We start from the raw sequence: 16,913 nt of genomic DNA, 5'->3' as shown, positions 1-16,913 counted from the left end.
GTTTTCTTCTTCTGGAAACTTTTTGAAAGGGATGAGGAGTGAGAATCATGTGGCTTGGGCAGTAATGGCTTTGAGAATTTTGCTTTGAAAGGAGGTGATAGAGCACTGTAATGATTTTTTGCTGATAGCAGATTTGTGGGGAATAAAACTTTCATTTTTCCTTTATTGCTTCCTAGAGGTTTCACGCTTGCTGCTATTCATATTTTTTCATTTCCTTTACTAATAGATGTCATGTCCATCTAGTAGTTTTCTTAGGAGCTGGCTGTAATAACGATAGAAATGTTTTCTGCCCTACATGATGGTCTAGTGGGATGTTTTAAATATCCGCAGTGGCCATTTGTCATCTTCCTTTGCAGCTTCTTCTGTCTTTTTGGAAGAAACAGTCGTATAAACCTTCACCTTGGTGTTACATGCAACATGCTGTTGTATTTCTGGAGTATTTTGCTATTTTAAAAACAAATTGAATAGCTTAGTGCAAGTAACTTTATTTCAGACTGTTAGAGGAAAATTTGGAATTCCCCCATTTAAGGGAAACCAGACTGTTCATGTAGTTTGCTTCCTTTGAGATGGGAAGTTTAATGAACAGTGTAATGTTTAAGGCTTCAAAACAGATTCTGTCTAAGAAATGAGTATTTTTGCTAGGGTAAGGGTAAAAGTTTCTCAGTCCAGCTGACTTGGTTGTGCTTGGCAAAATTCACCTTGGTAGGAAATAAATTATGGCTTTAACAGCCTTTCTGTGATGCCACTCTGGACTGACTTAGGCTGGACTGATAAAATGAAGTGTTGTGACATGGCTTTATCACCTAACCTTGCATGACTCACTTGCCTTTTGGGGGAATAGAAGAGATTTGGAAGGAGGAAGGGTAGAGTGGAGTAGTGATGCAGGATCTGGGATAGACCTTGTGTGAATGTCCTTCAAATGAGTCCTGAAGAGGCAGACAACTTATTCTAAAGCATGATGTTGGAAGCAAAAATGTGGAGGTCTTCCTGTATATGAACATGGTTTTGTGGCATTGGCACTTGAAAGATGGAGCAACTGGTTGAGAAAAGATGGAAATAAGGCACTTGAATACTGCACTGATCATTCAAGTATATATGGCTTTAGACAGAAACATCAAGGTTTTTTACCTCTAAGTTTTCTGTAAGTCTCAGATCATCCAGATGTCAGTAATTAAAAGGTGAAGTAAATTTTTGAAGACAGAGACCATGTTTTCTTCTATGTTGTTTTCAAAGATGAATCAGGAACTCCATCACTTCTCTGTGCATTTCTGCCCACCATCTAGTAAAACAAGTACTATCACTTGTTTCACCTCTCTTCTGCAGACGTAGTACCTGTGTTGCCACAGGGCATTTGTTAGTTCTTTTGAATTGCCAGTTTTCCATTGAAATATCATGCTTGTCCCCATACTGCAGCAGGTATGTAGGAAAGCTGGTGCTGACCTTTGATAGTGATTGCATTTGTTCCCATTTTCAGCTATTCTAATTAGATCACTTGTCTCTGAAGATTTATTTTGAGTGAAACATGAAAGAAAACATTTGTCTCCTGCATACACTAAAGTGGTTCAGATAAACTCCACTTGAGACAGCTTTATGCAGCAAGTATTTGTCTGATTATGCTAACACATTTGTGATAGTGCTTTAGGGGTTTTAGTAATGGAACATAAGATGTGCAATTTTTCTTATACCCGGAACATAGCTTTAAAATTTGTAGGCCCAAATCCCCAGGCTTAAACGGAACTGCTGCAGGAGAGTAGTAGGATATTGCCTGTTTGTTACTGGGAATGTCTCATCTGTAGAATTTAATGCCCTTCAACCTTTAAATTAACTGAAAAGCAAAAAGTCACATCTAAAACTACGTTTAAAAAACAAATGAAAGGCCTGAACCTTTCTATCTTGTCTATTAAACATCTTTGGCTGGATTGTTTTCCATGTTGCTGTTTGCACTGTCAGATGCAGCTGTCTTTTCCAGCTGATTGTATTCAGTCACTGCCAGAATTTTGTTGAATACTTGATTTCCTTAACTCCTCTCCCTCTCTTGAAAATATGATGAGTCAACTTTTTATATGAATATTGCTTTTATTTATAGTAGTCTAGTTGATAGAGCAGAGAGAAGCCAACAACTGTAGCTGAGAAACCTTAGTTTATTATCATAAATGTATTAAACCTGAAAAAAATAATTTCCTGTTACTAGTATTTTAATTATTTATAAATGTAGATATATTTTGATCAACTATTGTATAATCAGTTACTTTATTATTTCAAGTCTTTTTTTCTTCTCAATAGGTAACAGTATTGGGATACTAGAAAAGTTTAATTAGATAGTTTAGTGTTGCTGGATTCAAAAAGTGGTTTCAGGCTTCTGAATACTTTGGCCCTGCAAATGGCAAATGTCTGAGGACAGATGGTTTCAGCATTTTACTGACCTAACTAAGCATCTTTCTGTAGCCAATGGCAAGTTAAGCAGCTATGTAGGACATGGACATCCAACCTCTTCCATGGGTCTGGCTCTTCACACACTTAGCACTGCAGACCATTGCCTTGGGCAATAAAATATCCATCAGTGATTCCCACCGCCTTGCCAGTATCCTCTAAGTATGCATTGCCTTTTCTTACAACCCTTTGTTTATCGCTCTTTGGCCAATTTCTGGGCCATGTCACTTGTCCTGTAAAAGCTAGTCTTAATTATATTTATTGAAATTATGAAATAACACCAAATACTTAGAATTCATTCCTGTTCTTTCATCTAGCAACTGCTTTTAGATACTGCAGACTGTTTTACTTGCTGTTATTATACATTCAAATAGCAGCTGTTTTCTTGGTTACATCTTAATAGCACTCCAGTTTACATTTTGTTTACATGTATCAAGGAATTACAGTCTTCACTTCTGTGATCTTTTAAAGCTTGCAATATTTTAATTTAAGGCTTAATTTGACCAATATGTGTATAAGATATAAAGCATTATTTCTTACCTCACATATTTTGTTTGTAAACCTATTCTGATATTAAGAATCTCATGCATTATTCTTAACTTCTGAAGTGCTAATGAACCTTTAGTATTTTTACTTAACTTGTATGCAGTGGATTGGGTTGGGTTTTTTTTTTTCCAAGCACTAAAACAGAAATTACTGTCTTTTATCAAGTGCTTTTGGAGCATTGTTTTCAAACTTTTGGTCCAGCAGAGAACTTTTCTCTCATTTAGAAATACCCAAACTTTTATTCGGCCAGAGCAAGGGTGTTTCGTAAAATGCTTTGTTTTCTTGCCACAAAAACTCTAGGAAGCCCTGTTACGAAAGAAATGCTGTCAAGTGGCTTTCCTCCTGCCTTTATCACTGATGTTCAATAACCATTCAAAACTTACAGGGTCAGGTAAGAGATTTCTTAATAGAGCAGTGACATTATTTCTGGATAGCCTCCAATATGTTATATTTGCTGAGAGCTCAGATGCATTTTTCATTTTACTTTTTATTTGTTATGTTTTTGTTTTGTGGTTCTATCATCTTTTATAGAAGGGAATTAATGTTTTCTTTATAAGCTTAGTTTAACAAACTAAAGCTGCTTATGGATCCACTGAGCAGTTATTCAAAAGTGTTTGCTAATGTGTTTTGCTTTAAGAAAATATCCAAAATAATTGGATGGAGAATGCAGCATGCAAAGTATTTTTCCAATAGCAGCATTTGGAAAATCTCTATGTGAATGGTGCTGTATACTCATTGTTGCATATGTGTGTGTTTTAAGCTATGACACCTTAAGTATGAACACCTCAACACAAGAAAAAAAGTACTTGAAGACATAAGAAATAGCAACTCAAAGTGCTTGGCATATACTTTAGAGCTTCAGAATTACATCTTTATTTGCTTGATAATTAGTAAATTATTTCTGGTTTTGTTTTGTTTTTTTGTTAGCTCCATTTGATCCTGCAAAGCCTTGTGCGTGTGATTGACATTCAGTGGCAGTGTTCAGGCAGATAAAATTAGGCAGGTTCTTCAGTCCTTGCGGGATTCAGATCTCAGATTCCTTTATGGTTTAGGTTCTTATGATAGTTATTTTTTTTTTCTTTGCTTTAATGCAAAATACTTATTTCTGAACATCCTTGAAGCGTGTTTGTTAGCTTTTCTTAAAGGGATATTTTAAGTGGGCATTGGGAAAATGTAACTTTTGTTTGAAATGATATAAAGAGTGAGGGGAAATGAATAACGAACTAATACGAGATTTCATAAACTTTGCCAGCAACAGAAAGACCACCATGTTAACCAACTTTACTGGTATGTCGCTCTTCAGTAAAAAAAAAAAGAAACCCTTTATTTACTATGAGTGTTTGTCCTGGTTTCGGACAGTGGAACATTGATAGTGTTCCAAAGGGAATATATGAAACCATGTCTTGATTGCACTAATTCTTAGTGCTGTGACTGGTGAAGTGGTATGAACTACCTTGCAACACCCTGAACACTGTCAATGCTTGGGTGTTAAGAACCTGATTTATTTTACATTAGGTCTTAAATAGATACATTTATTTGCACGTGTTAATTATAGTATTGATGAATATTGTAAGCTGTCTCTAGAATTAATGTTATCAAAAGAAAGCTTTTTATAATATCTTCTTAATAAATTACCAGTAGCGAGGAGCTGACCCCAGACTTGAGGCTTGTCTCCATGCTTACTTGTTTTCATTGCTTGTTTATAATTATGTGCATTTCTCTGTGTGTGTGTGTGTGTGTATCATTCACTATGTATGTTCATACTTGTTTCTACAGTAAGTTTGTGACTTACTAGGAATCCAACTTCTCAGCTGGGTCTGTTTCTGTGGGTCAAAGATATACCTGCCTGGTTCTTGATATTTATTTTTTTTTCTTTAATACCATACAATTGCATCTAGAGAATGAAAATCCAAAGAAGGTAGAAATGTAATGAATAAAGAATTAGAATAGGGACATCTGTGTTACATAAGATGTTCTGAAGTCAAATATGTTCATGAAGTCAGAAATAGTCTCTAGAAAGTTCATGTTTATTACTCCTGTGAATTGTCCGTTTTACTGGAAAAAAAAGAAATGCAAACTATCTTGTGTAAGTGTTGTACTTTGTTTAAATCACTTCTGCTACCTGAACAGAATCTGCTATTACTTTTTAAGCCTGGTAAGATTAAAATATTGAAGTATCTGATTTATTTTTGTTTTCACATTGTAGGTTTTGACTTTTGCCTATAAGCATGCATTGGTAAATAAAATGTATGGGAGAGGTCTCAAGTTTGCCACAAAGCTTGCGGAAGAGAAGCCAACAAAGGACAACTTGAAAAACTGCATCCAGGTAAGGTATTTGGTAAAGGAATGCATTGTACTTATGCTACGTAAGCTTTTTAAAGTAAGATACAGGTCTTTCTGAATTTTTGGTACACTGTAGAACTCACTAAATACAGCTTTAAATTTTAACTTTATCCAGGCTTTAGTGGCTTGGCCTCCATTTTTAATAGCGATTTCTTCTTTCTTTTTCTGGAATAGCTACTTTGTGAGTAACTGTCATTTTTAGCAATTTACATTCTCAAACCTGCTTTGGGGCGTAAAGGACAGCAGAGACAACTTAGCCAAAGATTTTCTGCATGTTTAAAATCCCATTATGTTGCTGTTTAACCACTGTTATTTTTACTACTATTAATCACAATTATTGCTAGTAGAACATAGGTAGAGAAATAATGGGAATTAGTGTAACTCTTGGGACAAAATTTTTGTGTGTTGAGTTGAAAGACTGTAGATCATATAAAATGGTTTTTGCCTTTCAGGAGCAAGTAGGAGATCACCGGTTCTCCAGCCTGTTAGCTTTCTAATAATAGATGTATTTAGTAAGATGTTGATTTCAATGCAGTGCTTGATTTTTAGAAAGAGTGAGACCCTAGAGTTTCTCATTGTTTTTAATGTTTGCTTTTTTTTTTTTTTCTTCAGCTAATGAAGTTGCTTGGATGGACTCATTGTGCAAATTTCACTGAGAATTGGCTTCCTGTCATGTATCCACCTGATTATTGTGTATTCTAGAAAACCAACAATTGTAAACTTAAAGTGATTTTATATGGGTCAGGATATTAAAAGATAAGTTTGACTTTTTATTGGAATGCATGTTTTCATTACTGAATGCTGATTATTAAATTGTGTGTATTTATCAGTAGAGGCACCTGGGTACAGCTTAATACCGGTTAACCTAACTCCTGTCATCAGGAAGTTTCCTTATTGTGCATCCCATTGCTGGCAATGGACATGCCAGAACTGCCAACACTTAAGGATTTGGAATTAGGCTGGAAAGGCTTACTGCATGCATTTTTGGTTCTTAACTGTTACTTTTAACTTCAAACCTGCAAAAGCTCCATATTTTTTACAGTAAACTGAATTTTAACATGTTTGATCTTAATTTCGATTGTATGAAGGCCTTAAAGCTACTTCAGGAGTAGCTAATATCTTATTTATTAGACTAAAGTAATGGGACATCATTACCTGGATTGTTTGCAAGAGTTTACATATAATTTTTATTTTTTTTAAAGAAAAATTCAACCTCTCAAAATGTTACAGTGTGTAAATCGGAATTGCTGATGCATAGGTGCTCTTGTAAATCTTCATTTTGGGGTGATTTCAGGCAAACTCAAAAATCCACATGAAGCAGGGTATCAGGACAGGCTGATACGTATATAAACATGCCAGACAGTTAAATCTCAAGCAGGTATTGTAAAGCTATACGTATATGTTTAATAATGTTTAAAATGTAAACCACAGCAGAATAAATGTGCAAAGCTGAAGATCAAGAAACACCATGTGCGCTCTGATACTTTAAAAGATTATTTTATAATTAATAAAAACAAATTATAAAGCTATAAATTGCATTGGTTTCTGAAAGAGTATATAAATGAAACTTGCTGGAAGAAAACACCATACAAACAACTGAAGTTCAATGCATCCCAGAAGATCAGTGCTCTCTGTTAAAGACTTTACTAATGGTTGCTACTAATACTGTTCCTTCAGTGGAGTGAAATTGGTCTGTTTGAACAAGTCACATGTATCAACCAGAGACAAGCTGCTTTATCATTTTTCTTGCCATTTTTTTCATAACTTAAAATGCAACACTTGGATACAATTGCAGCTTTACAAACATAAATGCACAGAAGATGCACCCTAATGCTGCAAAGCATTCCAAACTGTGACGTGCTGACACTAAATCAAACTTAGGAATAGTTTTCTCTTTAATTCTCTCTTACTGTAACTTTAAGCAGCTTGACATCTGATTCTGGAAATTCTGCTAGAATCATTGTGTTAAATATATTGCTGAGTTTTTCCAAAAATTCATAGTCTGCAGTGAATCTGAATTTATTTGCCCATAGTAATACTGTTCCTGGCTTACAAAAATACACCATTGTTGCTAGCAGATCTTCCAAAGCTGCATGATGATATACAACATCACTTGCCAGTATGAAATCATAATGGCAAATGGATAGAGGAAAGTCTTCATTGAGGCCTTCTCCCCATACCAGTTTTCTCACTTCAGGTTTGTGCATATTCATGTTTTGTGTATTTTTTGAAATATTATATGAGAGATTTTCAAGAACTTCAGGCAAATCAGTAGCCGTAACATAAGCTCCTGAAGACAACATGAATTTATTTCAGTTCACAGGTATGCAGTTGAACATAAACATATGTAAAACTATCTGCATAAGTTCCCCAGCTTCCCCCTCACCAATAATTAGGGTAGTTTCTTTCTTAACAAAACAGTATTTTACAGTACTTTTCATTTTTAAAAAAGCAATGACAAAGTTTACTAAAACTGTTGCTTTATTGCCTTAAAGAGACAGTGGCAGATCTAGATCATCTTTCACAAGAAACGCAAAAGGAAATATGAGTTTACTAACCTAAGATACAGGCCACAATGGAAACTAAGCCTGTTCCAGCACCAATTTCCAAAACTTTTTTGTCTTTGAGGTTGAATTGTTCTTGATTTGATTCCAGATACTGAGATAAAGCCAGTGCCTAAAACAGTTAACACATATCCATACGAGGGTAACAGGTAAGTTGCATAGAAATTCAGTAGATGTTTTTATACAGGGTTTGTTGTTTTGGTTTGTTTTTTTTATATACAATGAAAAATACTAAAGGCTGTAAAGTAAAAATGTTATATGGAAAGAATTATGATGTATCCTGGGTTTTTTATATTAAAAAATATAAACCACTTATTTTTAGGTTTGGGTTTATGGAATATGGATTTGCTACAGATTTATACACTCTGAGTCCTCTCACAGCCTGAGGTAGGCAGTGTTTAGATGAGAACCGTGCAGTCAGAACAGCACAGGAGGTTCAACAATATCTAAATTGTAATGTTCTGGTTTATTATCATAAATGTTATGGTTTATTATCACTGTGATAAAGTAGAGTCAGGCTTCAGCAGAGATTTTTTGAGAACTTTTTTTGAGAACAATTTTTTTTTTTCTTTTGCAAAGGAAATATAAAAGATTTGTTATTTACCAACTCAACACTGGTCTATTGGTAATGGTATAAGCTTTAAAAATCAAAAAGCCAAACACTAAAAACCAGCACTGATGTATTGCTTATCAGACCTTTGTTAAAATCTTATCAATAGAATATTTATTGGCTTTTTATGAACAACATAAAGGAATGCCAAAGAAACTACCTTCACCCCTTTGCTTCTCTTCTTTAGAGTTGTGTTACTGTTTTAACTCTTGTGCTTTTCATAATGCAACACTGGCTACCTGTTCTGGGAAAGCTGACAGCTAATGAATCACCAGGCCACTTCGTGCAACCTCTCAATTTTCTTGGAGAGTTTTACCATCTGCATTCTGACACCTGATTAATGTGAGAACTGATGATCTGACACTTCAAAATACGATACTGTTTCACTCACCCATATGCTTTCTTTTCTCTATTATTTTGAAATTGCCATTTTCTGTGAGCTTTTTCAATAAATGTGGATCTGAAAAAATTTTGAAATCCTAATTTTCATGTCTTTATCAGTTGACCCTTGTTTCCCCCAAAGGCGGTGTTCTCAGTTCACATAAAATTCTGGTGTTAAGAGCAGGAGAAGCAAAGACTGAAGAACTGTTTGCAAGTACAGTTTTCCATTCTGTAATGGAACTGTTCCAGCCTGCTCTTTAGAAGTGTATTTAATTTTTTAACCTCCTTTATTTAATCTGTTTTCTTTTTCAGCTTCCTTTTTGTGTACTGCTGATTGTTTACTTCCCAGCAGTGAATTGAAAACAAGGAGAAAGCTGAACACTTCTTCGCAAGTTCCCTTTCTTAATTTTTTTTCAGTATCTGCATCCAATTCACAAATACTTGGGTGCCACAGTATTTTTGACATGAGCTGGCAAATTAGCATAAGGCAGAGCTTTCTCCTGAATTTTCTCACAACTTTGTTCTGCATAGGGAAACCTCTGCTGTCCAAAGTGTCCTCTAAGAAAGCTTCATTAATGTTTGCGTGCCACTGTCATGGTTTACTCCTCTTCCGTTGTGTCAGCTTTCTGGGTTCTGTGTCATGTACTTACCCCTGGCCATACCACAGCTCCAAAATGTTCTATGGACTCCTGAATGACGATCTGGTGGCCAACATACGTGTAGTGCTCTTTATCGAAGTAGTGCGAAATCCGAGGAGCCCAGCTCTGTAGTATTTTAAGAGTTACTGGTGAATCTGTGAGAGAAAAGATGAAATCTGTATTGTTACATGCAGGTGTTGGTATGGAGCTTGTTAAATATAAAAAAATACATAGGCACATGGGCTAGGAAACCTGTTGGGCCATTGGCCTTGAGACTGGTTGTTATCCAGAAGTTGATGGTCTATCTGGCCAGGGACTGAAAGGAGAAATGGTCATTTCCTGCCATTCTGAGTGTTTGTATGGGCAATTTACAGATAGAAATGAAGCTTTTAGAAAAGATACTGATTCAAATGCATAAATCTGCTAATAACCACTAAAAGACTTTCAGGGCTAAATTAGCCTGTATTTTTGGGGTGTTCATACTATGCCAGAGTATGCCGTGCAGGGGGTTGTACTTGTAGTTTTCATCTAGAACATGAAATTTCTTTTGTAAAAAGGAGTTAGGATTTTCCTCTTACATTGGGGGGGGGGGGGAGGGAGCTCCTTTTTGTGGTTATTTATTCTTCCATAAAAGAAGGGCTGTAAGATACTCCAAGGATACATCGACATATACAGTGTTGCTCAGCAAGTCAGTATTACAGTAATGCTATCCTGTCTTATTGCACCAAGTAGGCTTGTAGGTGAGATTTTTCAGGAGAGCCCTGCTGAACTGCTCTGTCTGATCTCGGTGAAAACAAAGACATGGTTCTGAATGACTGTGCTGTTGGTGGAAGCACAGATGATTAACTTCAAAGAAACATTTAGCTCTGGCTTGCACAGGTTTTACTTGACACCTGCCTGGAATCCCTAGTAGATGTTTGAGCAGTTTAGCCTGTTGAAATGTGTAATACCACAGCTTCAACAGTGACAGCCCAATTAATGCATATTATAATGATATCTGTGTAATTGAGAAGTAATTCTCAGATGTCTAAATAAAATCCGGAGGCCTTTTTAAACATCCGTCTTAATTATGGAGATACTCCTTTTTGTGATTTGGTCTGATAATAAATACAAATGTAAGGGCAAATGGTGGGAAAAATTATAAGAGATCAAAAGGAAGATTGACATGGTGACCTCTGAAAAGAGAATAATTAAATATGAAATGCTAGCATGTTATAGCAATTGCAATATTTAAATTGGATTAAACCTGATTCGGATTCTGCTGTTGATGATGCATGGTTGGAGCTGCAAGTGCAGTTTTCAGAACCATACTGTTCTTCGCAAGTTTCTTCTTCGTCAGTTGGGCAGTCCATTACTCTTTGAATTTTGTTGGGGAATGGTGGCTGCTGTGCAGATATCATGTCAAAAAAGCTGAAATGGAAGGGAGAAAACAATGTGAGAGCTTGCAGCCACTCTCTTTTTACGATGTATAACTAGAAGCAGACAGTGCTTCGGGTGGGCTTTGCTTTGGGGCTTTTTCAATGATGGGAGGAAGGGGCAGGAAGCCATGATGAGAGGTGACATCCCCACTCCACTGGAATTTGCTGCGAGCATTTTCTGTAGTGTAGTTGTACTGTCAGAAGTTTTATCATATTCATCATGTTTATTTTACCATTTATGCAAAATTTTAGCATGTCACTGAATTGGTGCCACTCATCAGTCTGAAACATGAGCTACATGCATGGTACTTCTATCAGTTAAAGCAATAGCTGAGAAAGATGAGCAGTCCTTTAACATCCATGACCTTATATACATGATTTACCATTTCTCAAAGAACTCAGGACTTGACATTCCTGTGATAAAACTGGTTCTTTTGCTGCAGCCAGTGCTCTTAATTTTGTCTCCTTGTGTAGAATTGCTTTCTCTGCCTGTTTCCTGCAGGACAGCTAACTGAATTACCCTGAAATGTACTGAACTGTAGAACATGCGGATTGTAGCCAGGAAATAATTGCAGTGAGAAGTTTGAATCTGTAAGCTTTTTTTTGGAGAACTCTTTTGTTACAAATGACTGCATCTCCGGTGTGCAGGGCAGCACCCAACCTAAAAAGGATCAGTTTGATGCTGCTAACAAGCAGTAAAAGCAGGAGTAGGGCTCGGTCTGAATTTGCCTGAGGAGAAATATGCCAGTGAAACTTCTAGCATAACTGGAGTTTTCTTCAGTGATAGCACCTGTGAGTATGTGTAGATACATACACAGGTACATATGTATAAATAGGGAAAACAAATGGTTTGTAACTTGCTCTGGCCAGAAGCTGTACAAGTCACTCTTGCCACATATCATGATGGCTGGAGTGTGCCGGTTTTACCTATAATTTGCCTTACTCTGCTCATTCTTGAGAACATGTATTTGTTTGCTCTCTCCAGCCACATGCACTGCAGCCAAAACGTTGTATGATTTGGGTTGCATCATGTTGCAGGAGGCTGTTCTGGATATCCTGGCCAGAAGGGGGAGAGGTTTGGTAGCGGTCAGAAGGTTCAGCAGTGCCTACAGGTAGTTTTTTAAGGAGCAAGAATGACTGCTGACTTGTGTGGGTGGTTTATTTGTACGTACAATATTGACACCATTGCAGTTTTACTGATACCCGATACATTGCTTATTGGTGAATAAGGACAGGATTTATTTGCAAGGACAGGATTTGTGTTCTAACTCCTGACACTGCATTTGTTCAGTCATGGCAGTGGCTTTGTAGTGTTTCAGAAAAGAGAGTGCTCCAAAGTAAATGGATTTTGGCAGATGTATTTTTTTTTTTTTAAATACCTTTTTCCTCAGAAGGCCTCTAGCTTGCTAGTAACAAGTTTTATATAATTCAAGGTATCATGATGGTAGGTAGGAGACTTAAGTTAACGCTGCAGTTACATGACATCTGAGTGAATGCGTCTGTTTGTGTCTCACACATGAAAGCGTGCCCCCTTACAACAGCAGTGGTAATCAAAAGTATACTTTCAGTTTTCAGCAATGCCTCTTTTTTTATGCCTTGAGCTGGAGTAAAATCTGGTTGTGTTTCAATGATTAAGGAAATCTCTAGGAAAATACATCAAGACCTGTGTAACTGGGAAGGTGAGTAACGGAAAGAGAAGAATCTGTCAGAACTGGTGACGGCTACAGTTGCCTGAAGACCCAGTCTTCTGAATGTCTCATGTTTAAACATGCAAAGCACATTTTCAGATTTGGGGGTTTGGGGTTGGCTGGTTGGGCTCCTGTTTTTTTGGTAAGGCTCTTGTAGCATGAGATTTGTGGTGTTTAGGTGGAAAGCCAATCCTGAAATTACATAGCAGGAGGAAACTTTGCCTTGTCTCTGGTACTGTTTCATGTTGAGAACCAGAAGGGCTTGTTTAGTGAGTCTGGATAGAAAGCGATAGTTCTGTATTTTTTTCCTTGCTTAGACAAGTTCTGTCAGAATTTCAGTTGGCTGTGGGCAGCAGTGACTACCAGGAAATGGCTTGGAAACACGCTTAATAAATATACACTTGTTGATGCACTGTTATGTACTTGCAAGAAATATAATTGCATCGCTGATCACAATATATATACTCTGTGATCACTCGGTACAGACTGAATGTTAAATTCAAATTAAAAACTTATGCTTTCTCCTGGTTTGTCCTTTGAGCTTTTCTAAAATAGGAGTCTGCTTAAATATTTATAAAGGCACTTCGCTGGTTTTATTAAATCCCTTCTTAAAATCATAGAATGGTTTGGGTCGGAAGGTACCTTAAAGATCATCTGGTTCCAACACCGCTGCTTCTAGAAGCTGGGGCTTCTAGATGCTGTAGTAATATCATTATCTTCTCACAGGTGTAGCTTTTGCTAAACAATTTGATATATATATTTATACATATCCTGCCACCATAACTGTTAAATTATTTCCATAAAATGTAATCAAGTTACTGGACACATTTAATCTTACAATTTCAAGTATCTCGGTAGTGTCTTGGCCTTAATGATGCACAGCTTTATTTTATCATTTTAAGTGACAAACCGCACCTGAAGACTACAGACCCAAGTGAGTATTGAGTAAGCTATTTGCAAGTAGGTAGTATTTGCGTTATGTGTAACATGGTCAAGTTGCTGCTGTGCTTCTAGAATTAAAAAACCTGACGTTTCTTACTGTTTTGACATTTTTTTGATCCATATTTTACTGCAAATGCTATACCTCTAAAAGGATTTTGATTGAATAATATTGCAGCCAAAATCTGTTCCCTTATGTGGACTCTTTCTGAATGTTAGCAGCTGCCTTCTTTCCAAACTGTCCTGATGGGAAATAATAATTAAATTCTGTTTTCCAAAATTTTTAAACCAGTCTTGACTTCATTAGTAGTCTTAAACTGTTGTGAATAAAGTACTAAATCATATTTGATTCTTCAGAACCTAAGGAAGAAAAAGTAATTCACAAAATTATGTCTGCTTAATAATGCCACATAAAACTAACAATACAAACACTGAATGGCAAATTGTGAGATGATGATAAATTTTAAGGTAATGGTTTATCCCCTATTGTGCACTTAAACTTCCACAATCCATTGCTTGGAGAGAGCTTTTCACATCTAGCTACATGTCCAAAAGAAAAGTAGGTTAGTGAGCAGTACTGTGTCACCGGGTCTCCAGCTGTCAGCACAGCTCTGCTGAAATGTGTTTCTCTCACCTCCGCACAAAGTTGCACAGCGTAGTCTGTTCTAGTCTGAATTACTTGGGCAAAAGCCAATTCCATTTGCTCACATGGGAAATGCAATTGCAGCATATGCTTTGCACGATACGGTTAGCCATGCACTCATACCACGCACTAGCATCCATGTTTCCTAGAGCTCACACAATTTTCTCATGTTATCATGCACTAAACAAACAAATAATAATATAAATGCTAGGAAGTAAAGGAAATGTCAGTGCTAGGAGCATCACTATAATAAACCTATATGCTAATTCAGTCCACAGGGGGTAAATGCATCCACATACTGAAAACCAGCAGTGATAGTCACTCCTCACCAAGAGTAGGGGTTAGGTAAGCTGGGTTTTGCGGGCTAGCAAGGGCTGACCTGGAATACAAGAATTCAGCCAAATGTTATTTCTGCTGCTAGTTAGCAGAGAGAACACAAAGGCACGTCACGCACCTTAGCTGGACAGCGGTTGCAGGTACCTGCTGTGACAGAAGGCACTGGAGGGTTCCTATGGGCAGATGCATGCCCCAGAGGTTTTTATACTACCTGGAGGGAGTAACTTTCAGCTCCGCCCAGTCAGATTGCAGGCTATTTCAAGTAACATTACCAGGCAGGGCTCAAAGAACTTACTGTGTTACACTAAACACACATTTACATGTGGAAAAATGCTCTTAGGCTCAGAATTCCCAAGAGAACCAATGTTCAGAAATAAAATCTCAGCTGCCTCCAACCGCTTGGTCTGTTATTTCAGATTAAGTGTTCCCTGTGTTTGCTTTACGCCCTGCAGTGCTGACCCAAACAAGAAACTTGCTGTGGGCAAACTATCCCATAAATAACGTGTGGCCACTTGGCAGTAGCCCAAACACAGAGAAAAGTTCAAGCTCCTAATGCCAGGGAAAGGTCAAGTCTTCCTTGCCCTGGTGAGCACCTGGCTGGGGAAGCTCTGGGTGTCCCATTCCCCCAACCCTGAGTCATGGAGAGCACAGAGAACTGACAGTCCTGAGGAAATCGGCAGCTTCCCTGTCATCTTTAGAGCAGGTCATGACCACAGGAAATGTTGTATCTGCTGAAAGAGAGGGTGCAAACACGAACATCACACTTTCATCAGAAAATCTTGCAGTTCCTCGTTTTGAAACGGATATTATAGACGTGGGAGATAACCAAATATGTATTCCTTGCATGTCTCAAGAATTTGAGAGTTCTATATGCATTTACCATGTTGCTGCCCTTCTGTTCTCCCTTCTCCTTCTTGTAAAAGACACTGCAGTTTCTTTCTAAGGGGAGAAGAATTTAAAGGAACCTTGCATGTCATAAAGCTAGAAAACAATCCCCTGCTAATTAATGAACAACTGAAGGTTGGCAATAGAAATGGGGGGTGGGATGTAGATTCTTTCAGTCAATTTATAGACATTTGCATCTTTGGATGGACAGCTTTTTAATTCAGGTAATGCTCTCTTGAAGAGCAGCGAAGGAAAAACAGCTTTTTCCGTCACTGGCACCGTGTATTGCACACATTAGCTGCTGCATGTCTGTAGTAGTCACCAAACACAGGAAACACTTGGCTCCTCATTCAAACGTTTGTTTCCCCTGAAATGTGATAGCTAAAAGATACTATTTTTTAATACTTGGGCCCAGTATTAAGTGTATTAAGCTGATATTGTAAACACTGCATCTCACAGACCTGCCTGACTTTACACGTAGTGCAAATGAGCAGTCCTGAGCTAGGTCAGTAGCTGTTATTAGAAAGGAAACAAGGAGATACGCTGCTGTTAGAATGGCTGCCATACCTCTTTTAAAGACATGGTCTTTTAGCTGGCACATTCCAACTGTCATATTTATTGTATTTGTCATTGAGGGTGAATGTAGTTCAGACTGGTGCTGCTGGTAAAGTAATGTCCTAAGCTTTGGCAATGGCATTGATGCTGAACATAAATAGTTTATTTTTTAAATCAGAGGAACTGCCTTACTGTATGTTGTCTCTTGTGCTAAGTATGGGAACTGTAGTGCCAGTGTTACAGCTTGCTTATAAATCATGTAGGTATGGCTTCATTTCTTGTTTGTAAGTGATACAGCAGTCAACACTGATAGTCTGGAACATAGCTGCTGTTGACATATATTTACTTCATAATTTGTACAAATGCCTCTTATGCTACATTCTGTCTCCAAGCATTTCTTGTGGAACACTGAAAATAAGTGTTGTCTGGAGGTGTAGTCCCTATGGAATTAAGTCACCAGTTGGTTATGTGGTTCTTCTTCCTCTTTAGTGCTATCAAGCTAGCAGGAAAGCTAGAAAGAGTATTCTTACTAACTCTGCCTGTCACTGAACTCAGCAGTAGCATCCTTTTCAGTGTATAGGCCAAGTAGAATCATATTTGTATTACTGGATGATCGATTACTGATTTAAATTTAAAACAAATATAAAAACTTCTCTGCTATTAACAGTACCAAGTTCAGTGTAAAATTACTTAAAATTGTTAAAACTTTAATTGAAAGACTGTGAGAAATCGGCATTAAAGTTTTAAGATCTTTTCTGAACCCATTGGGATCAAAAAGTCTGACAGATTTCTGCTGAAGAAGGCAGAATTCATAGAATCATCCTAGACTGGTTGGGGTTGGAAGGGACCTTAAAGCTTATCTAGTTCCAACCCCCTGCCATGGGCAGGGACACTTTACACTAGATCAGGTTTCTCAAAGCCCTGTCTAACCTGGCTT

At 37.3% G+C, this 16,913-nt stretch overlaps 2 protein-coding genes across 3 annotated transcripts in view; one reads left to right on the top strand and one right to left on the bottom strand.

Moving 5' to 3' along the window:
* TPP2 (tripeptidyl peptidase 2) overlaps positions 1–6,852 on the top strand; it is a 53,173-nt gene extending 46,321 nt beyond the window's left edge. For both annotated transcript variants that reach the window (XM_061472812.1, XM_061472811.1), the window contains 2 exons: positions 5,183–5,302; positions 5,932–6,852. In XM_061472812.1, coding sequence (XP_061328796.1) covers positions 5,183–5,302; positions 5,932–6,021 — 210 coding nt within the window. In that variant the 3' untranslated portion in view covers positions 6,022–6,852. The remainder of the gene's footprint in view (positions 1–5,182; positions 5,303–5,931) is intronic.
* A 362-nt stretch (positions 6,853–7,214) lies between these two features.
* On the bottom strand, positions 7,215–11,150 carry METTL21C (methyltransferase 21C, AARS1 lysine). The gene is made up of 4 exons (XM_061472815.1): positions 10,759–11,150; positions 9,525–9,667; positions 7,878–7,995; positions 7,215–7,609 (listed from the first exon to the last, which is right to left on the bottom strand). The coding sequence occupies exons 1-4, from the start codon at positions 10,910–10,912 to the stop codon at positions 7,215–7,217; spliced, it is 810 nt and encodes a 269-aa protein (XP_061328799.1). The 5' UTR covers positions 10,913–11,150.
* Positions 11,151–16,913: the final 5,763 nt, after the last annotated feature.

This window comes from Pezoporus flaviventris, unplaced genomic scaffold (assembly GCF_033815535.1).
Source record: "Pezoporus flaviventris isolate CSIRO_AGI_PZ_B2104156 unplaced genomic scaffold, CSIRO_AGI_Pfla_v1 ptg000072l, whole genome shotgun sequence".
Lineage (NCBI taxonomy): Eukaryota > Metazoa > Chordata > Aves > Psittaciformes > Psittacidae > Pezoporus > Pezoporus flaviventris.
The sequence above is the reverse complement of the archived record's forward strand: the minus strand, read 5'-3'. Positions and strand labels throughout refer to the sequence as shown.

Coding starts and splice junctions, on each gene's coding strand:
- METTL21C (XM_061472815.1), bottom strand. CDS start 10,912: ATGATATCTGCACAGCAGCCACCATTCCCCAACAAAATTCAAAGAGTA. Junction 9,668..10,758: donor AACAGCAGAATCCGAATCAG/GTTTAATCCAAT, acceptor TTTCTCTCACAG/ATTCACCAGTAACTCTTAAA. Junction 7,996..9,524: donor GAGCTGTGGTATGGCCAGGG/GTAAGTACATGA, acceptor TAACTGTTTTAG/GCACTGGCTTTATCTCAGTA.